This window comes from Dipteris shenzhenensis, chromosome 30 (genome assembly GCF_047967505.1).
Source record: "Dipteris shenzhenensis isolate YYH24624 ecotype China chromosome 30, Dip_SZ_1.0, whole genome shotgun sequence".
NCBI classification, from domain to species: domain Eukaryota; kingdom Viridiplantae; phylum Streptophyta; class Polypodiopsida; order Gleicheniales; family Dipteridaceae; genus Dipteris; species Dipteris shenzhenensis.
Window position 1 is genome coordinate 38,456,068 of NC_141625.1, and position 21,750 is coordinate 38,477,817.

At 44.8% G+C, this 21,750-nt stretch overlaps 1 protein-coding gene across 3 annotated transcripts in view; it reads left to right on the forward strand.

The window, feature by feature from the left end:
* The first annotated feature begins 1,362 nt into the window (after positions 1 to 1,362).
* The window catches only part of LOC147882082 (Radical SAM superfamily protein), a 66,943-nt gene continuing 46,555 nt past the window's right edge, over positions 1,363 to 21,750 (forward strand). The window contains exons 1-6 of one of the 3 annotated variants that reach the window (XM_087401838.1): positions 1,363 to 1,730; positions 1,831 to 1,906; positions 2,010 to 2,107; positions 13,928 to 14,029; positions 14,214 to 14,300; positions 14,386 to 14,502. In XM_087401838.1, coding sequence (XP_087257964.1) covers positions 1,455 to 1,730; positions 1,831 to 1,906; positions 2,010 to 2,107; positions 13,928 to 14,029; positions 14,214 to 14,300; positions 14,386 to 14,502 — 756 coding nt within the window. In that variant the 5' untranslated portion in view covers positions 1,363 to 1,454. The remainder of the gene's footprint in view (positions 1,731 to 1,830; positions 1,907 to 2,009; positions 2,108 to 13,927; positions 14,030 to 14,213; positions 14,301 to 14,385; positions 14,503 to 21,750) is intronic. The other 2 variants (XM_087401837.1, XM_087401839.1) reach the window with 2 other exon arrangements.

A 21,750-nucleotide genomic window follows, 5' to 3' on the forward strand; every position in this document is an offset into this window, starting at 1 on the left:
TTACAAATTGAGGGAAATTTCCTTTGAATCACTCAAACATAAAGAAGTCCCAATTGAAATTGTATTCACAAAGCTATAGAAACTTGAAAACACAATGAAAGAGAGGTGAAGGGAGAAAGAACCAACTAGGTAGGAGAAATATGCAAGAAGTTGCTTGCAGTCCCTCTTGCTCCACAAGCTCCAAATGGGAAGGAGAGCTTCAATTTGCTTCCAAAAGGCAGCCTGAAGTAGCAGGAGGGTGGGGGAGAAGGTAGATGTGAGAGACGAAGGGGGATTGAGGGCTAGAAAGGCAAGGAGCTAAGCAGAGGCATACGAAGATTGAGTGACACAATTTTGGGACTCACATGTTATACCTAGGAAAACTTTTGTATTTTTGTCAATATTCTCATCACTCACTAAGGCTATTTGTTGAAATGTCGACAAAAAACATGTACTGATGCTATTATCAATGGAAATACCTAACACTTAACATGATTGATGAAAAAAGCGATGCGTCATCATTAGCACTTCAAATTTTTGGTCAAGTACTAAAAGTGTCCCACATAGCATCAGAATTTGGCCTACTTTTATTCTGGTGAGAATTGAAAGTTTTTTTTTGTTTGTTTTAGAAGTGAAAGTTACGTGACACACTCGAGCTTTCAAAAACTGAAAAGAATGTCTGCTCTCTCTCTATACATGCCACCTTTAGAAAGCTTGCAAAAAGTGACTATAAACTCCCCCCCCCCAGGAGAAATTGCAAGCTCCTTGGCAAGTGGGAGGAGAGGTGAATGAACAAGAGCCACCATGTGGATATTTTGTTGAGCATAGGAACTGGAGAAAGCAGTGCGTGCTTGTCACATGAGCGGTGCCACTACCCACCAAAAGTTGAATCGTTGTGGGCGATCTTGCAAGGATTGAACTCTATTGTGCCACGTAACCTATAATCTAAGACTATTCCTTCAATGTATACATCGTGAACCACTTGCAAGGAACTTCACTTACCACCGGGTAGAATCCTTTTGTGTCTTGTGGTGTTTGAGCGCCCACGGATGATGGATGGGCAAGAGTGCGCACTCTTGAAACACCCTCAGCAAAGCGAGGGTGCCCCTTAGCAAAGTGAGGGTGCCCTTCGAGCAGCTGTTCCCACGGCACTAGATGTGGTGCTTGCCGGACCACCAGAAAGTCTGCAGGCCATGATTGATGCAAGGCTTGAGGTTGGGGACGCAAGCTGATTGGCTATACATATTAATCAGTGTTAGTGTCAGTGTCACTGTCAGTGTCAGGAGCACTAAGGTGGCCACAAGGAAGCACCCGATCTCTCTTTGGACTCCTCTATGCACACCCGCAAGCGCACCAAATGCGATAGCGTGAATTGCTCCCGCACATTCATGTTGCGTGGAAACAGGCCCTAGTTCTAGTAAGTTACATATAAAAGCTTGCTGCTCTGCTGCTTAGTCTGCTGCTTCTCTTCTTCCATGGCGCTTCGCCTCATCGAAAGCCAGCCCTTTTGGCTTCCTCGACCCGCTCTCTTCGAGTTTGCCTCCCGCCCCCTTTCCCGACTTCCTTGCCGTCCCTTTTCTGCTCCCTCAGCTCAGCTTCTTGTTGCCACCTCCCTCGATCCGCCTTCCCCCACCGCTGCTTCGCCTAGTGAGAATGCGCCTGCCATTAAAGACCCCAAACGTGCTGGTTCCAAATACCTTGTCGGCATGTCCGAAGATGAGTTGATAAAGCTTGCGATCAATATGGACGAGGTAGAATCCTCATTTCCCTCGTTAATTTTTCCGTCTGCGCAGTCGTTAAGAACTTGCAGTCGCGCTTTTTGATTTCGTACCTTATTTGGCCTATGTGCAGAGAGGATATCGCGGCAGGCAACTGCATCAGCTATTGTATAAGAACAAGGCTAAGGACATAGATAACTTTTCTCATTGTGCGTTTCTATGAGCTTGTCGGTGCCTTTGAAAAATTTCGGAGCAAGTTTGAGAAATGGCTGGAAGCTTACATTTGCCGTTCATTGGCAATGCCTTGAACAGTGCCAAAGAACTTTCGGGAGCGTCTCGTCACTTCGGGTTGGAAAGTTGGACGGTCAGAAATCCATCATACGGTTGCATCTTCTGATGGGACACTGAAGGTGGAAGCACCAAGCTAGTGGCATATTTATAGGAATATAATGATCAAGCTGGTGTGTTTCGCGAACATGACCAAACGTTGAAGAAGTCTTGTTGTGTATTTCCTAAAACAAGACAAAAAATGACGAACAGCATGCAAACGATCCCAAATTTAAGTTAATCCCGATGTATAGGACGTGGCTTGAAGTAGACATACTACTTAGAGAAAATTGAAGCACCGACACGAATTCACCGTTGGTAGTATATCGAATCACGAGATCCAAATAGAGAGAAACGACTCGATAAGCATTGCTACAACTGGGGTGATTGACTCCACCTGTAAGTGACTCTAAGAAACGGCTCAATAAGCATTTCTATAATAAACGTCATTATAGATGAGCTGACCTGTCTGCCAGCTGATTATTATAGATAAGGTGACCATTAGTTGAGTACAATTTGTCTATGGAATCGAAGAGATATCCTTCTTTAAAGGCAACCGTTGATATCGTAGGCCTGATACTAGTGCTAAGTATTTCAGTAAGTTCTGAAATACTATTGAAGCAAAGGCTCACAATCAAGCTCCAAAAGGAGACTGGAAAAGGACCAATACTCGAGCAATGTAGCAAGTGATAGTGATGAAGACTCTTTCGAGAATGCAACTAAAATAATGATGTTTCCATACCAATTATATTGTAGAAGTAAAAGAATATATAATCCATGGATTTTTGTCATTTGATTATGTAGGCATAGAGTTTTATTACATGCCTTTTGAATAATCAAACCCTCTAGTTACTCTTGAGATCGCGCCAACATAGGGCACATACCATAACTCCTCATGTCAGAACATAACGTGGTTTGTCTTAATGACTGAGCACTGAATCAAACCTTAAAACAGCCAAACACGATAAAAAAGGGATAGTAACTCATAAGATTCTTAGTTGTGAGGCTAGACCAACGGGTGTCAAACGTACGGTAGATAAAGGAGATACAAAATTGTGGTTTACTATAGCCTGACTATTTGGATGGGACACTAAATGATCCCTAAACATAGATAGTGTTCTGCAAGAAATGTGAAACGTTTTTAATGGCTAAAACCAAATTGGCTGCAGTCCATGGGATGAATCCCCATGGTAGGCTGACATTTTTGTCATGATTTTATGCAGCTAACACTCATCTATGAGAACGTTGCTGCTCATGGGCAGCCATCCTTGAAGTCTCAATATCATTGCTTCCCACCAAGAACTGTGGCTATGATCACTATCAAAAGCAACATATCAAAAGTTCATGGCAGCATGAGGACCATATACACATGGAACGCAGACAATGTAGGTGCCAGGACTATGCATGCAGTTTGAGTTTGGTTCCAGGGGCTATGGGTAAAAACAGCAGATTGCACATATTGACAGGAGTAGCCTGTACAAGTGCTGTGATGGGATTTGTCAGCAATTTAGGTTTAGCAGGGCAGGGAACCCTTAGGAACTACCTGACTTGAATTCTGAGGTCAGATCATAGAAATATGACAAAACAATGAAATTGGGTCTGCAGGGAGCGGCACCATAAGCTTCGAACTCCTCTGGACGGAGGGGAAAGTGGTGAAGCAAAGAGGCAGCGCCTGCGCCTGCCCCCCCCTCTCCCCCCGCATCCCACCCCTCCACCAAAACAAACAAAGGGAACTTCTATAAAGTATGACCTATTATAACAGGATAAAGTCTTGTGGAAATGTATGCGAAAAATAAACCGTGGTCCCACTTTCTCATGAGAGCAACTCTCTTGGCCACAGATGCATGTGGTTGTTGGAAAGGTCACCTCCCCATCTGTAAGCCCTCAAATGAGGAGAGCATGGGGGAGGGAGACCTTGAGCAGCATATGCCCAGAAAAGAGAGGATGTGGGCTCATGGATGGCGTCAGCAGAAGTACAGTTCAGTACAGGACTGAGGCTCACATGTGTGGGCAGGTCAGCGTGCCAGAAGATGGCGCAGGAATATGGCGGGCAGATCAGCAGTTAGGTCAGCCAGCAGTAAGGCTGGCTGGGGCTGGTTGAGCCAGCCAGCCAGGCCTTGGTTGGGCTGGTCAAGAGGGCTGGGTCCCTGCGTGGAGGAGGGGCTGCAAATGTAGCAGCGCCCTGCCCTTATATAGGGGCAAACAAGCTGGTCGACTGGCCAACTGAGTCAGCCAGCACACAGCCCTATGAGGGCTACCCACAGCCCCATAAAAGGAGGGGAGGTGGGGTCGGTTGGGACAGGCTGAGTCAGCCATTAAAGGGGCTGCCCGTCGGTTCAAGGGCTGCCTTGCCCTATAAAAGGAGGCGCCATAGGCCCCATTCACTTCTCACTTGCAGCAGCAGTTGAGGAGCACACAGGAGCAGCAGGAAGCCCTCCCTTGGACCAGGAGGGGCTGCAAATGTAGCAGTGCCCTGCCCTTATATAGGGGCAAACAAGCTGGTCGACTGGCCAACTGAGTCAGCCAGCACACAGCCCTATGAGGGCTGCCCACAGCCCCATAAAAAGAGGGTAGGTGGGGTCGGTTGGGACAGGCTGAGTCAGCCATTAAAGGGGCTGCCGGTCGGTTCAAGGGCTGCCTTGCCCTATAAAAGGAGGCGCCATAGGCCCCATTCACTTATCACTTGCAGCAGCAGTTGGGAGCACAGAGGAGCAGCAGGAAGCCCTCCCTTGAACCTACACACACGAGGAAAAGGAGGCTGACATAGGGCTGCAAACTGAGCTCAAGTGCTGCCCCCCTAGACTGGCTTCCATACAGCAAGGTGGAAAGAATCTAGATGAAGAGTCTACATACGCCCGAGGTGGAGGACACGGGTCCAAGTTCTAGAGATATCTGGCAGATAGTAGAAGTACGTGGTGATAAGATCGAAGGATCATGCTGTGGTGGTACTTTGGATCTCTCTCCTTTGTATTGTGTCCATAGCTTTGGATGGAAATATATTCTTTTGGTAGCTTCTATATCTGGTTGGATCATTGTCTATGAGTCTGCACATCTATTTGAAGCACATAAGTTAAGAAGTTTGTGATTCCATCCACGACACACACTTTGTGAACTCCTGGGCTATTTATCAGTCTTCAGCTGTGCGTACCCTCTGTTGGTTGATTTTTAACATGGTATCTTAGCCCAAGTAGGAGGCTCACAAGTGTGGGAGCTTGATGGCAGGGACCTTGTTGAAGGATGACCTTGATTCTTAGGTTCTTGGGAATCGACTTCCACGACTGGAGGACAATGCCCTTGCGAGGAGGAGGGTGACTCAAGTTCAGTTAGGTGTGTACAGAGTTGTGGTCTACAGAAGGTTGAGTTTGCTTTTTGAATTTGCTGTGGGGTTTAGCAGCAGAGATGTCGATTTCAGAAGCCTCTTCAACCCCTTCTCTCCCTTCCTCCTCCCCCAACCGAGTTATGTCTTTCACCACCCCCAACGTTGGATAGTCTGGCTAACTATCCTATCTAGAAGGTGAAGATCCGGAGTCATTTAGTGGCTCGGAAATTGTGAAAACTGACAATGGGAGTTGAGGTGAAGGCGGAGAATGTGATAGACAACAATAGGGGTATACTTAAACTAGTAGATGGAGAGGAACTTGAAGCATGGGAAGAAGAGATTCTCACGCTGTGGCATTGTTCATAGGGGCTATTGCAGACTTTGTGCTTCCTCACTTCCAAATGACCGACACGTCAGTAGAGGCTTGGGCCCATTCTGAAGGATCTGTATGAGACAGATAATACATCCCGGATCTTGCTTCTTTAGCATCAGCTCTACAACTTGGATATGGATGAGGGAGATTTGGTACACGACCATTTGACGAAGGTCAAGGTGGTGAGGGACCAACTAGCATCGGTTGGTCAGAAGGTAGACTCCGACCTGTTGGCCTTGATGGTACTTCTGAGGCTACCACGGAGTTTCAAAAGCTTCGTTACGAATGTGACAACAGGATAGTGGACCAAACCTCTGTCTTTTGAGGAGTTGGGTCCATCATTGGTCCAGGAAGAAGCTAGGGAGAAGCTCTACGACAATGACAACGATGACAAGGCGTTTTTGGCAAAGGAAAGGGCAAGCCTAATGGTGGCAAGCCCAAGAAGGATGACTTTGGAGATGACGAGGCTACTTTCAAGAAGAGGAAGCAAAAGAAAAAGTGTTTCTATTGTGACACACCAGACCATTTTGCGAAGGATCGCAGAAAGAAGAAGGTGGATTAGAAGAAGAAGAGGAAGGAGTCCGCCCGACTTAGATTCAAGTGGTGACACAAAAGCCAAAGCTATGGAGTGCCCTAGGGTTTCATGTTCAAATGGTTGCTGTAATTCAGAAGGGGACAATCCAGGATTGCACAGGTTATTGGTATGTGCCTTGATGAGGTGCATGGTTTGCTTTCAGAGCAAGCACACAGGCAATACGACGATCTGGTATGTACTTGATGTTCTTAGTTTAATCCTTTTTAGCATGTTGTGGAGAGAATGTGCTCTTCATATGTCTTAGGTAATGCAAGATTGGATGGAATGGGAAGCAGAAGGGGAAGTATAAATGCTTCTTCAAATCTCGAACACAGATTGCTGGAAGGTGATGGACAAGGTGTATTGAAGCCCGAAGAATACTTGCTTGAGAGCTCAGTAAGAGTTCATGGCCCAGGTTATTTGGAAATATTCTTCGGATTTCATTTCTCGAGATGGTTGTTTTGTTGCGGACCTTGCCAAAAGGATGGGTTGAAACAGACCCTGAGAGTGTGGTGCTTGGAAGACTCCAGGTTGTTCACTCATTATGAGGGGGACAACTAGAAGATCGCGGCCCCTAGATTGCTTGAGTTCAAAGGCAGGAACGTGATTGAAGGTGGTGCCATCAGGTGCTACCGTGGATGGACCTGTGTACCAAAATGGTTTGCCTGTGCAGGACTTGACCTGGAGGAGCAGGAGCCACTGGTTGAAAAGCCAAGAACTGGCATCGACATCGAATTGTTCCAGAGGGTTCCATCATGGGAGTTGCTGGCAACGTCATCGATTGGAAAGGTCACCTCCCCATTTGTAAGCCCCCAAATGAGGAGAGCATGGGGAGGGAGACCTAGGGCAGCATATGCCCAGAAAAGAGAGAGGCTGTGAGCTTACGGATGGCGTCAGCAGAAGTACGGTTCAGTACGGGACTGAGGCGCACACGTGTGGGCAGATCAGGGTGCCAGAAGATGGCGCAGGAATATGGTGGGCAGATCAGCAGTTAGGTCAGCCAACAGTGAAGGCTGGTTGGGTCTGGTTGAGCCAGCCAACCAGGCCTTGTTTGGGCTGGTCAAGAGGGCTGGGTCCCTGTGTGGAGGAGGGGCTGCAAATGGAGCAGCACCCTGCCCTTATATAGGGGCAAACAAACTGGTCGGCTGGCCAACTGAGTCGGCCAGCACACAGCCCTTTGAGGGCTGCCCACAGCCCCATAAAAGGAGGGGAGGTGGGGTCGGTTGGGACAGGCTGAGTTAGTCATTAAAGGGGCTGCCAGTTGGCTGTTTCAAGGGCTGCCTTGCCCTATAAAAGGAGGGGCCATAGGCCTGATTCACTTATCACTTGAAGCAGCAGTTGAGGAGCAGACAGGAGCAGCAGGAAGCTCTCCCTTGGACCTACACACAGGATGAGAAGGAGGCTGACATAGGGTTGCAGACTGAGCTCAAGGTGCTGCGCACCTAGGTGGAAAGGATCTGGACGAAGAGTCTACATACGCTCGAGGTAGAGCACGTGGGCTCAAGTTCTAGAGATATCTGGTAGATAGTAGAAGTATGGTGGTAAGATCAAAGGACCACGCTCTAGTGGGACTTTGGATCTATCTCCTTTGTATTGTGTCCATAACTTTGGACGGAAATATATTCTTTTTGGTAGCTTCTACATCTGGCTGGATCATCATCTATTTATGAGTCTGCACATCTATTTGAAGCACATAAGCTAAGAAGTTTGTGATTCCATCCACTACACACACTCTGTGAGCTCCTGGGCTATTTTATCAGTCTTCCGCTGTGTGTACCCTCTGTTGGTTGATGTCTAACAGTGATGAGTTCTGAACTCTGCTCGAAGTGGCCAAGAGAGTGTGTATAATATCCTGCCAGATACTAGGAGTGACTGGGAGGCATAGGTTTGGGTCCCATCTAATGCTTGTGTGCATTTGGATCTCCAAATCTGCTATGTGATTGAGATTGGCAATGATCTCCCAAGCCAAGTCTGTTGTGGCAGGGTGGTGGCTGATGTTTGTGCAAGGGAAGAAGATCTGTGAACCTGATTTGACTGAACAAGCCACTGATCTCCAATTGATGTAACAAGTGCCTCTTCGCATCCTGCCAACCAAGTGTGTAGTGCCAAGCCAGAACGCAATGCTGAACAGAATCCAAGGCTGTGAGGTGTCTTGGGCATGTGGGGTGACCGGCAGGCCTCTCAAGGATTGGAGAGCAAATCCTCGGGTATTTCTAACTTCTTATTAAAAGAACAGGATATACAAGATTCGTTATAGTTTGACGTAATTTCTAAGACCATAACTCAAATACAGCTGACAGGCTGATAGGTGTTATGCTGAATGAGATTTAATACAAAATAACTCTAGCTGAATATCAAAGGTGGAATTCAAGGACGAGTATCATCTGAAGCTCCTAAGCTTGGAATTGTTTGGACGGACCAGGCTAGAACAATCTAGTAAGCAAGCTGCAATGTATCTACGTGCATGCAAGATCCTATGCCTACAGTACATCTATCTCCAGTAGACAAATACTGTCAAACCTTCAGCGATTGGTTAGAGAATAGGGTAAAAATAACTGCCAATCATGATTCACTAGTAAGGAGAAAAATTGGAAGCTTTGGATCTAATCACAACAAGTTGAGCCTTAAATCAGCAACTGTGATTTCAGAATACAGGTGTAGATCTAGAAAATAGGCATGCACTGCAGCGGATGGAATTGGAAATTGATGAACAAAGGGAGAGTTATGAGCAGATTGCGATCTCAGCCTATAGGAGCATCAACAAAGGTCCGAAGTTTTTATACTCTATATGGGGATATCTTGCAGTGAATTAGTAGTGCAAAGCTAGTTTCTAGGCATGCGCAGGAGCGAAAGCAGTGAAATTTGATGAGCAATCAAGGACGTAGAGGCTGCAAATTTATGCTGGAGAAGTCAACTTGCAAACCTAGAAAAATATCCATGGCTGTAAGATACTTTAGGGTTAGAAATAACGAAACCAGGATTAACCCTAAGTGCTCATGATTTATTAGACTAACCTTATTTCTAATCTAATAAGGATTAGGCACTGAGTAAGCTTCAGCTGATGGTTCATTAGCTCTAATTTACCTTTCAAAAATTAATCGACAACTCATCTACCCTTATGTTTCAATTATTACTCACAAAAAGTGAAAATTAGAGCCTGATTATACTTTGAAGGCTTAAAAGTTAAGCTAGAAAGCTCAGCTATGCAATTGCATGGGGATTAAAGTGCCATGCTTAAAGCTTCACCCTAAGCTAGACTACATGTGTGGTGATAATTATGTCTACAATTAATCTATGAGGTAGTAAAGAGGACACTTCAAATTCATCCTAGAGAAGGCAACTTGAATAAAACCTAGGAAAGCATACATTAGCCTATTTAAGGCTTCATAGGAGCTACAAAGCTGATAACAATAGAGTCTCCTAAGCATATTTGATTTATTAGACTTACTCTAATGCTAATTTAGTCAAAGTTAGGTCCAATAATGAACTAAGTATTGTCTAATTGCATCTTCTTAAAATTACCCCATAATCCTAAGCAAGGTCAAACTTAGAGGTTGAACTCACTTTGACAGCTTAAAACTCTAAGCTAAAAACGTCAATTGTTACCCAAAATTAGCACACCTGTCCTATGCAAGGGCTTGGCCAAACCGTCATGCCTAAAGGTTAACCTAAAATCTAGATAGCACTTGTCTTATTAATTTTGGAGGCCATGCCCACTACGCCCACTAGTATATCTATATGGCCTCAGCCTTATCTTATTAATCTTGTATCTACCCCAATGCACCAAAGCTCATTCACAAAATGCACAGAAGGTGTTAGTTATGTAAATAGGACATAGACAATTGTCTTGAGAAATCAATTTGGATGTTGGGTCATAAGATCAAGCTTAAGCATATCCTAATAATTTCAAACTATGGAATTGCACCATGTAGTAGGTTGGACCATACTAACATCATCATGAGTTGATGTACTGTCAAGGCAAAAAATGTGACATCACCATGAAAAGGTGATATGAGTTACGACAAAAAGGTATTCAATTAGATGATATATGTATGCAAACATATTTTCTAAATGAAGATCCTCAAGTCGGAAAGTGGCCATGACGTGCAAGTCTTATCACACACAGGGAATCATACACACAATATGATTCTTGAAATATTATGATGGAAGACTCAACCCATGCAACATTTTCAGTTGGTATCAATTTCAATTTAACATGCTAGTCCTTTGCTTCAAGGCCTTCTACCTTAATTGTGACAACTATTTAGAATAAAGATAAAATGTGGGATCTTTATTGAGAGGTGCTAGTTGAACAGGCCCATAGCTTTTCAACAGGGAAAAACAACTTGTTAGCTTCATTTGACTTGGAGCGGCAGCAGATTCCTTCTAGGAAACAAAACAAATTGAGAGATGGGGAGAAAGAACAGAGAACACACACACTAGGGCCCAGAAATAAGGGCCCCCCCCCCCCCCCCCCCCCGGAAGTTATTTCTTGCAATAGAATAAGCTTTGTACAACTGGCTCATAAAAGAGCATTAGGCTTAGTACAGCTCTTGAATGAATCTAAGAGCACTGAGGCTTTTCTTTTATAGACTTGGTCTGGCAAAAAGCTAGGCCTACTTTTCCAAAGCTACTTTTACAAAAGCTGAGATTTCTTGCTTTTAGCCCACGTTGGGGCAGCCTTTTGATATTTTTACAATCCCGTGGGGCCCTCCTTAATGGCACCATCTTCTTGGTGCTTTTTGGCCTTGTGGGACCTGCTTTGTGGCGCTTGTTGCATCATTTGTGAGTCTTTTTACACTCTTCCAAGTCCTACACAAACACCAACACTTTAACCCATTAAAGGTTAGTGAAATGGATGCATTCCTAGTTATTGGACTAATTGTAGCCCCTTGTGGGCATCTCCATAGTTCTCTTTTACCAATGCAAAGCAGAAGTGAAAACAATAAAAGTTATTCTAGTCAACCAAAGTCAACTTTCTTTGACTGTAGTCAATCTTATAAAGATTGCTCTTTATTTCTTGGGAGAAATACCAATTGGTGACATTCAGCATGAAGCGGAACTTGAACTTGAAGATGGGATTGAAGTTCCTACTCCTAAAGAGATTGTTTACGATCAAGAGAAGTGTGCCCAGTGATGTACTATGAATGGAAAAAGAATTCTTTATAGATTTTCCACAGAAACTTGCAGATTATAAAGAGGCGATGAAAATGCAAACGTATAAAGAGAAAGTGTACGCAAGAGAAAAGAGGCAATAGATATTTTAGAAGAGGCAATAGACATCTCAAAAGAGGACTTCTGCTCATCCAAGAAGGATGGGGTGTCATACAAGGAAAATGACTCTTTTGTGAATTAATAGACATCCGAACATTATTACATTATGTGCGAATTTGATGGTGCGATATTTATGATGGACACCTATTGATATAGTCATGGCGGTGGATCATCTGAGCAGATAGGCCCGTCGAACTGGAGCCATTGCTTCATCAGCACCAAATTTGGACATATAACACTTGTTTAATCAATGAAATAAAAAGTCATGTATTAGGCACCTAGGTTGGGCTAGACGTGTTACATTGCATTTATAAGATCCAATACCTTAAAGGGGGAACCTTAGTCATTTAATTGGGCTAAGCTTATCCCAATTTAATAATGGGATGGTACAAAGAGGTGTGAGCCTCTTCATGTCTCATCGTGCGTCTTCTTGTTCACATTCACTCACCTCACCCACATTCACTTCGTACACACATTACTTGTGTTGTATGCTTGAGCAAGAGTCAGCACAATATGAGTCCGGGGCGCTCTTCCTCGTTGGAGGGCCATATCAAGCGCCCATTTATCTATCCTACACTCTTGTTTGCTGTGTAACTTAAGGAAAATGAACAGTAATCTGAAGCATTCACGAAGGAGAGCACTTTGCATTTCAAGGGTCACGTAAGAAATGCAAAAAAATTATCGTGCCATGTCCATGTATTGGATTGTGATAGTAGTTGCAAGTCCATGAGTTTCGCTCTTTTGAAGTAACATATTTATGTGATGAGTTTGGTTTATGACCATGTCTCTCTAGTGCGGTGAATGGTGTGAAATTGACTATTGGTGAAGAAGACAAGTCTGAATGCAAAATATACAATCGTTCAAATTACCATTGAATAATTGTAGATGAAGCTAGACGAAATTCGACAACAACAACTTAGCATTCAATGCTAAGCAAAAGGCAAGGGAAAAGGGAAGCCAGGTCAAGTTTGTGATTTTTGGTATACAAAATAGAGTATAGATTGGAAACCCACTTTGAATCACGATGGCTAGCCTATTGGTGGAAATGGTGTCGTGCTTGGCACCATCTTGAAAAGCAAGCTTGTCTCTAATCTTGCGGGACTGCTTCAATTATCAAATCTAAAAGCTACTTTCTATCTGACTGAAATCCAAGACAGCCCGTCTCTCCACAGAAGTCTTCTATTAAATCAGCATCAGTTGATTATATGAAACCCAAGACAGCCCATCTCTCCACAGAAGTCTTCTATTAAATCAGCGTCAGTTGATTATGCCTTCTTGCTGAGAAGATCACATTCTCTCTCTCTCTCTCTCTCTCTCTCTCTCTCTCACAAGCACACTAGGGCCTAGGACAATTGTTGGGCTGGACCCCCCCTGAAGGTCTTTATTCATATATGAAAACCGAGTACAGATTACAAAATCAGCTCACATGCTTCTTGTTAGAAAATCCTACGTGAATCCATTTTTACAAAGAGCTCACAAGCTCATTCTTTCTTGGCAACATGTCACTTGTCCAAATCCTAGACTAACTCCTATTACACTGCTTAAAGGGCAAATTCTGGGATCTTCGAAGCACTTGGTCACGCGAACAAATGCTGGTCGCTTTTTAGGCTCCTTGTGGCTTGAGCGTTTAACCCCTCTTAGTACCTGCAACAATTAATTAAAGCGCACATAGCCATGGCACCTATTAATCGTTAGCACTTTTGCATCAAATCAACTCTAGACTAATTCTAGTCTCTGTGGGTGTCCCCACCAAGCAAACATGTGCACAAAAAAGCACTAACTCTATGGGTGACTGAAGGCAACCCTTCAAGCCGTAATCAAGGACTTTGACCAGGGGATGAAGGCGCCTTATTTAATGCCAGAACTCTCTGACCGGAGTCGGTAATAATCTAGGCTGACCAAAGTCAGCTTGCTTTGGCCGAAGCCAAGTCTTGTTGACCAAAGTCAACTCTTTCTGACCGGAGTCAGAGGTTCTTTGGTTAACGGCAGTTAATCCTCTAGGCATATGCCAAGTCTGCTTACTTAACTGAGGTTAAGTATCTTTGATCGAAGTAAATACTTTGACCAATTAAATATAACTTTTTGAACATAATTAAATAAATGAAGAACTCATTAATTATGATCAATTCATATACATGGTATACATTGAGCAGCATAGATTTGGAGTTTGTGATATGATAATATAATGCTTTGTTAATGAGGGATTTTGATCTATGTGTATTGGATGATTGCTAGAAAGTTGTGTTTTTTAGATAGATCTCAAATTTTACATGCTTGGTAATTGAGCCTCATAAGAGACACTGTATCATTGTGACACTGATCGGGAATTTAATAGAGAACAGCTACTCATTTAACATGTTCAGGTTTTGCTCAAATTAGAAGACTCTAGGCTTGTGGAGACTGTTGGAATCCCTGCAGAAGAACCTGGGGGGACAAACCGACTCACTGTATGCGTATCATCACAGGTCTACTTCTATCCAGGGAAAGGGTAGCAGTTTTGAATGCGTAACTATGTCTTTACTGCTCTTTGAAATTAAGGGCCTCTCAAGAGCCAGAGCTGGGAATTGTGGCCTTTGATACTTCCTTTATTGTTGGCTTCTAAGTCATAATTCAAGATATACAGTATGTGTTATCGACATTTCTGTACAGGTTGGTTGCCCTCTCCGTTGTACATTTTGTGCCACAGGAAAAGGAGGCTACTCTCGGAACCTCAAAAGTCATGAAATTGTTGAGCAGGTGATGTTTAAAAGGAGGTTGCCATATCCATTTCAGGTGCTGTGATTAGGTGCTAATAATTTATCAGATTCCTATAATTGGCTAGGTTCTCGTGATGGAGGAGCTCTTCAAACATCGAGTGTCCAATGTTGTTTTCATGGGAATGGGTGAACCCATGCTCAACCTTTCTGCTGTCTTGGCAGCACATCGATGTCTGAATCAGGTAATGCAGCTTTTGCGGTACCCTCTGTGACTACACATTTTCTCTTTTTTGTTTGCCACCTCAAAACCTTTATGAAGCACACTCATCAGGAAATGTTTTATAGCTATCTAATCCATGCTGCAATCATTTATGCTACCTTTACATGGAAGGTTTCTTTCCTGCATGTAGGTTAATCCTAAAGGCCTAGCTGGCTAGGTAGGAACTTTTGGTGCAGCTCTAACCTCTTGCAAAAGCAGCAACTTGTATAGCACAGGAGATCCAGGGCTGTTGTGTTTTGTGTTTCATGCAGCAGTAGCTTCAGGAGGAGATGGATTGTGATTGACCGTGGTTAAGTGTGGTTCTGGGTGTGTTATTCTTTGAGCTAGAGCAGTTGTTATGTGTATTTGTTCACACATTTAGGGGAATCATAACAACTAGCAAAGGTCGTATTGCAAAGCCCTTGAATTACTCAAACAATTGCTTGTACAACAAAGAGAACATAGAGTGCTTGATATACAAGAATTGATTTATCCTCCAACTTTGCATAGCTTAATAACCACCCAGCTGAATATCGCAAGATCAAGAATTAATGGACTTGAAATGTCCAAAAAAAGATAGGGGTGCTGGCGCACCTGTATGAGACTCAACCCCCAAAAGGGATGACATTTACTTAACAAGTGAAATACAGGGCACCAGTTTATGAATAGTTGTCTTCGTGTACATGCCTGAGAGATCTTGTCTTTCATGTCTTCCTTAATCATTTCTTCTTCTACGCTAGGTCTTTGTAGATATTCTCAAGGAAGATGGGCAGTGGCCAACAGTCAACATTAGTCCATGCTCAAACCACATACAAAAAACGTAGCCACCAATAGCATTCCAAGGCAGAGACAGAGGAAACATAATTCAGTGTTGTCGTATTCAGACCCTTTTACACAGTCAATATCAAGAAGAGCAGTGTTTTCGATATATTCCTGGATGCATTGGCAATCTTTCAAGCCTTCTGATGACTATTCATGTGCACCTTCAGAAAAGGGATGAATTGTCCAAGCAGCCACCAAGAGAACTGCCAAAACTATAAGTGCAGCAACAGATTGTGTCATAAGGTTTGGGGGGTTTGGCTTGGTAGAGTACAGTATGGAACATGTATGGGGAAGTACTAATGGCTAGTTCATATAAATACGATAGCAGGGTAGGTCATCTGCTCATATAATCGTTGACTGGCACTCAAGCTGTTTCTTTGCGGCTGTGTCTTCATCATGGGCATCTACATCTGCACCTTCAAAAATCCGTCTGTCACGAGGATTTAGATGTACCATATGTAAGCATTTTTCTCATCATTTGCACCCTTGTGGAGAATGCTTGCTGATAATGCTTTGGAAACACATGGTACATCAGATGACCGAAGTGCTTTTGTAGAGTAATGGCATGAAATCCATTTTTCTCCCTTTTGACTATTGCATTGGAACCCCTGTAAATCACTTGAAACCATCGTGCTTTTAGTTTTACAATTTTGAAAAGCCTATGGTTGACTTCAGTTATTTGCTCTAATATGTATATCTCACCGTTGATAACTTGGGTCTCTTATGCGTGCATGAATTTTTGTGTTTAAATGATGCATAAAACTTTAGCTAGTACCAGCATTTCCAGAAGACTAGTTGGCAGCATTCTTTATGTGGCTGCTGTCTCAGATCAGCCTTAGATGCAGGAGTCGACAATTTGCAAACCCATATGTGGGCTGACTGCAGCATGTAGCTTTGTGGGAAGGGCTAGTGAGCTAATAGGACTGCTTCGCAGGGTGATCATAACTGTGAAGCTGCAAAAGTTGTTCATTTCACACTCATTCCACTCGCCTGGCTTAATCTTTTTTCTGGCCTGGCTGCAAGGACCTGCATGCCTCTGAAGTCAGTCTGCCTTGATGGACTAGCTGCATATGGTTTTGTGCCTGCCTGAACAGCTTCCCTAATCTGGTTGCCTCTTTACGCTTTTTGAAGGCCCCTAGCTGAAATCAACTCCATGAGGGTGCAACACTTGTGTAAATAGAATCTAGATGGCTTCACAAATTAGGGTTGTCCCTTAGGCAATCTAATGTGCCATGTCACCTTCTGATCTTTTCACAGTTTGTCTGCATAGAGTACTTATATTACAAAACTTTACACACCCCCATAATATCTGCGTACAATCACAAATATGCATTTGCTTCGGCAACTTCTTGGTACATCATTCAAAATGTGCTCAGTGGGCACCAATTCTTGTCTCCTAGGTGTCCACGTGATGCCCATTTGTTCATCTTGGCACAAAATGCTCACATCATACATTGAACATATTCCATATCTCAAGGGCTTCTAGCCATGGCACATCATCTCATTATACAGGTATCCACTAACATCACTTAGTCTCAGAATTTTCCTTCAGGTTGCCAACCCATTTACTGTGGATGCAAACCTTATTCTCAGATGTTTACTATGGTTCATGGGGTATATCCAAGGCCAACTTTTGCTAATATGGGGTAACCCTTACCTTGTGAGGAAAGCCACGATATGTGTTGATGTTTAAAATACGCAAACCCCATTCTTCTATTTGTGGCAGGAATAAAACAATGTAAATGCAGAGCTTACAACTAAATGAGCCAAGTGTACACTGAAGTCCATTTCAAGGGTCCAAATGGGGCTACCCATCCGTCTGGGTGAAATCTATTTTACTTACCAAAGGTAAATCTGCGTTGAGCCTCTGAGGAACGTCAGGGCAGTACCTGTACAAGGACGTCTTGTAACTTCTGCATAACCTCTTGCTACTGCAAGAGCACTTCATTCCTTAGGTTTGGTTATGAATTCTACAATGTTGCCTTTTAAGCCTAAGCATAGCATAGTCCTAGGAAAGATGTCTATCAAGGATTCCAAGGTCAAGATGTTAAGCTGCTGCTCCTTAGATTATGGCATTCATGGGTGATAGGCTCTCAGACTCAGTTAGAATAGGCTGGTAATCCTCAGAACAGGCACAGTTCAAAGAGTGCTTGCGTCAAAGATTGCAATTTAAGCGGTCAGGTATTTAGCTGCAACAAGCAGGGCCAGAAAAGTGCAGGAAGGGAAGCTATTCAATGGATTTATGAAGGATTTACCTTGCAACATCAACCCTGAATCCGAAGCACTTATGTAAACATAACACATGTCCTAACCTGAAATCTATGTAAGGTTCTCAGCCTGTCCTTGGCTGGCCTCATTTTCTGACATACCGAGGCCATCCTGCTGCTCCGTCTCCTTCCCATGACTCCATGCTTAGACTTTTCCAAACACCTCCTCTCACCGACACATCTTGGCCCGATCCCAGCTCGTTGATGCAGATGCTCCATTGGCTTCCATCTCAAAGCCCTCTGGAACAATCTGGTGTCGATGTCAATTCTGGTCTTTTCAATCAATGGCTCCTGCTCCACCAGGTCCGGTCCCGTGCAAGCAAACCACCCTGGTACACAGATCCATCTTTGGTAGCACCAGATGGCACAACCTCTGTTAGTCACGTTCCTGTCTATGAACTCAAGCAATCCAGGTACGAACATCCTCCAACTGCCCCCCTCATGATGGGTGAACAGTCCGGAGTCTTCCAGGCACCATGCTCTCTCTGTTTCAACCCCATCTGGCAAGCAACCAAATAACAATATCGAGAAATCAAATCCCAAGACTAACTCCAGATTACCTGGACCGTAAGCTTGCACGAGTTCTCAGCTTCCTTGTGTGGTTTTGTGATGTCCCTCTCTAAGCCACAGCACCTGGATCCATAGGTCCGGTTGAGGAATCCTCCTTCATGGCAGCAATACCAGCCAAGCATCTAGATAACTGCTAAGCACTCATTACTATCCTTAACCTTCACAAAAGTTCCTGACTCCTCATCTGACCACATCTCAATGTTAGACATCCTCACCGTAACTTCGGGTCTGCAGGAGCTCTCACAACTTGGTAAGGAAAGAGAAATGGTGAAAACTGCTTCTCCTACTCGTTTGCGCTGCCTCACCCCCTCCGCCTAGCTCCTTCTCTCCCGCTCCCTTTCTTCCTTCCCATCTGCCTCCTCCTCGCTTCTTCTCCCCCTCAGTCTATTCTCCTTCAACCGCTTCTTTGCCGTTAGTTTTTTGCACCACCAACCCCGATTTCTGCCTGCCCAGCCTCATGTCTGATTTCCAGGAGCCCATCATCTTGTTTGGTCTGGTTCTCAGGCCTTCAGCTGCTGTTTGAGCAGTTTAAGCCTTAAGGGGTTGTTTAGCTAGATCTTTAAAGGCCCATTGTTCGTGGCAGAAGTCCTGCAGCTCGTGGGAACTCAAATTTTCTGTTCATGCTGGTTGGAGAGGCCTTGGAGCTCTATTCCAGTCCGCAAAGTTTCTTGGAGGCACCTCACAGTTCGCGGCTTCTCCTTGCTGGCCATTGGTTTGCTTTTGGTTTTGGATAGCCCCCTTTGTTTCGAGTTTGCTGTTGGAGCTAAAAAGTCTCAGGCTTTCGAGAAATTCAAAGACTGGAAGGCCAGAGTTGAAAAGGAGACAGGGGAGGATGTCAAGACATTCCGCACAGACAGGGGGGGAGAATTCACCTCAAGTGAGTTCAACACATTTTGTCGCAAGCATGGGATCAAGCGACAACTCACCACGGCACATACTTCTCAGCAAAACGGGGTAGCCGAGAGGAAGCATAGAACCACCAGAGAGATAGGGCTTGCTATGCTCCGAGGGAGGAATCTTTCTAAAGCCTATTGGAGTGAAGCTATCAATACAGCAGTACACATTCTCAACCGGACCAAGACGAAGGCCGTCAAGGACAAGACTCCATATGAGGCATTTTATGGTAAGAAGCCCTCTATCTCTCATCTTCGCATTTTTGGTTCTAACGCATGGGTGCATGTGCACAAGGAAGACAGGACCAAGCTTGATTCCCGAAGCAGACAATGTATCTTTGTTGGGTATAGTGAAGAATCCAAGGCCTACCGCCTCTTCGACCCAGTAAAGAAGCAAATACTTATCAGTCGGGATGTTGTCTTTGCGGAAAAGGAACCTGAACCCCAGGAGGAGCCTCGGATTGAGGAGGAGGAGATTGTTCAACCCCCAAACCCACCCCGTCCCAGGTTGACCATCCAAGAGGTGACAAAATCAGAAGCGGATGTTCCACAAGATACTCAGGAAGAGCAGGATGTTCCAGACGAAGTTCCCGTTCCTCCTTCCACAGAGAAGCAGAAAAGGTTGCCCCAATGGTATCTACGGACATTGGAAGAGTCTCGGGTCACCACATTACCTGAGAGTAGCAGTTCCGGATTGTGTCGGTCTCAACGTCTTCACAAGGCCCCATCCGTGAATTTTGCTTTGGTGGCTCAGCTTGATGAACCAAGGACCTTCGAGGAGGCGAAGGACAATCCAGAATGGTAGGCTGCCATGAAGGCAGAGATGGATGCTATCCTGAAGAACAATACATGGGACTTAGTGGCCAGGCCTCTGTGACGGAAATTTATCGGCACTAAGTGGGTATACAAACTTAAATACAAATCCGACGGCAGCTTGGATAAGTATAAAGCAAGGTTGGTGGTGAAAGGTTTTGCTCAAACTGAAGGCATGGATTTTGATGAAACTTTTGCTCCCACTGCCGGCATGGTTACTATCCGGACAGTAATTGCTCTTGCTGCCCAATTCCAGTGGCCTATTTTTCAAATGGATGTGAAGTCCGCATTCCTTAATGGAACCCTGGAGGAGGAGGTATACGTGGAGCAGCCACCGGGCTTTCAAGATCTAGGGTCCCCATTAAAGGTCTGCAGGTTGAAGAAGGGGTTATACGGGCTGAAACAGGCCCCCAGAGCTTGGTACCAAAGGATTGATATATTCTTTCAGGAAGATAGGGCTCAGTTGGAGTCCTTCTGAGGCAAACCTTTACTTGTTCATTGAGACGGGATTGCGACTGGTATTCATCCTCTATGTTGATGATCTTCTCTTGACAGGTGATCATGTCAAGAAGATTTCACAAGTTAAGGAGCTACTCATGTCTGAGTTTGAAATGACTGACCTTGGGTTATTACATTACTTCCTTGGGATTGAAGTAAAGCAGGCCAAAGACAGGATCTTCATTTCACAGGAGAAATATTGCAGAGAAATTCTGAAGAGATTTTAGATGGAGGATTGTAGAATAGCATTAACTCCCATGGAGGTAGGGCTCAAGCTAAGTGTTCACGACACATCTCAGCCGGTTGATACTCCCTTGTATCGACGATTGGTAGGAAGTTTGCTTTACCTTACCAATACTCGACCTAATATTTGTTATGCAGTTGGGCCATTATGCCAGTTCTCTGCTTCTCCCAGGAAGAGTCATTGGGATGCAGGTTTACGGGTGCTGAGGTATCTGAAGGGTACTTGCACCTATGGGATCACCTACACCAAAGGCATCGAACTAGGCGGGTTCTGTGACAGTGATTGGGCAGGTGATGCTGACACCAAAAGATCGACAACAGGATATTGTTTCTTACTTGCATCTGGTGCCATCTCTTGGCTAAGTAAGAAGCAACCCACAGTGGCCCTTTCATCTACAGAGGCAGAGTACAGAGCCGCCTGTACAGCAGCTTGTGAGACACTGTGGTTGAGGTGGATTCTGGAGGACATGGACGTGTGTCAGGAGGATGCGACAGTGCTGATGTGTGACAATCAGAGTTGCATAGCTATTGCTAAGAATCCAGTGTACCATGCGTGGACCAAGCACATCGAAGTTCATTACCATTTTGTTCGAGAGCTCATCATCGACGACGTGATCGAGCTTATCTACTGCCCGACTGCCAACAACTTGTCCCACCTCTTCACGAAGGCACTCCCTCGAGAACAGATGGAGCACCTCATCAAACGCATGGGGATTGGCCCACAGTTGTGACATTGAGGGGGGGTGTTAGAGACTCACTGTGCCCACGTGTGAGCCCCCGTTTTGAGGGGACAAGGGGCAGTGAGAGGTAGGAGGGATTGGAAAGAGAGACCCAGACAGACATCATAGGCAACCAGCACACGGGCTGGTTGCTGTCTGCAAACAGCAGAAAATTAGGCGGGGCCCTGTGCCTCCCTAGAAGCATCAACAGTCTCATGGACTGGCTGCACAGGGCACCCTTTTATAGGGGCCTGTGGCAGGGCCAGTCGGCCCAACCAGGGCCACCGACCAGGGCCGACCCTGGTCGGATTTCCAGGACATTCTGGTCGTCCACCAGTCAGGGGACCGACCCTGCTGGTCGGCCAGTCCAGAAGGCCTGGGCAGTGCCTATAAAAGGCCCACACTT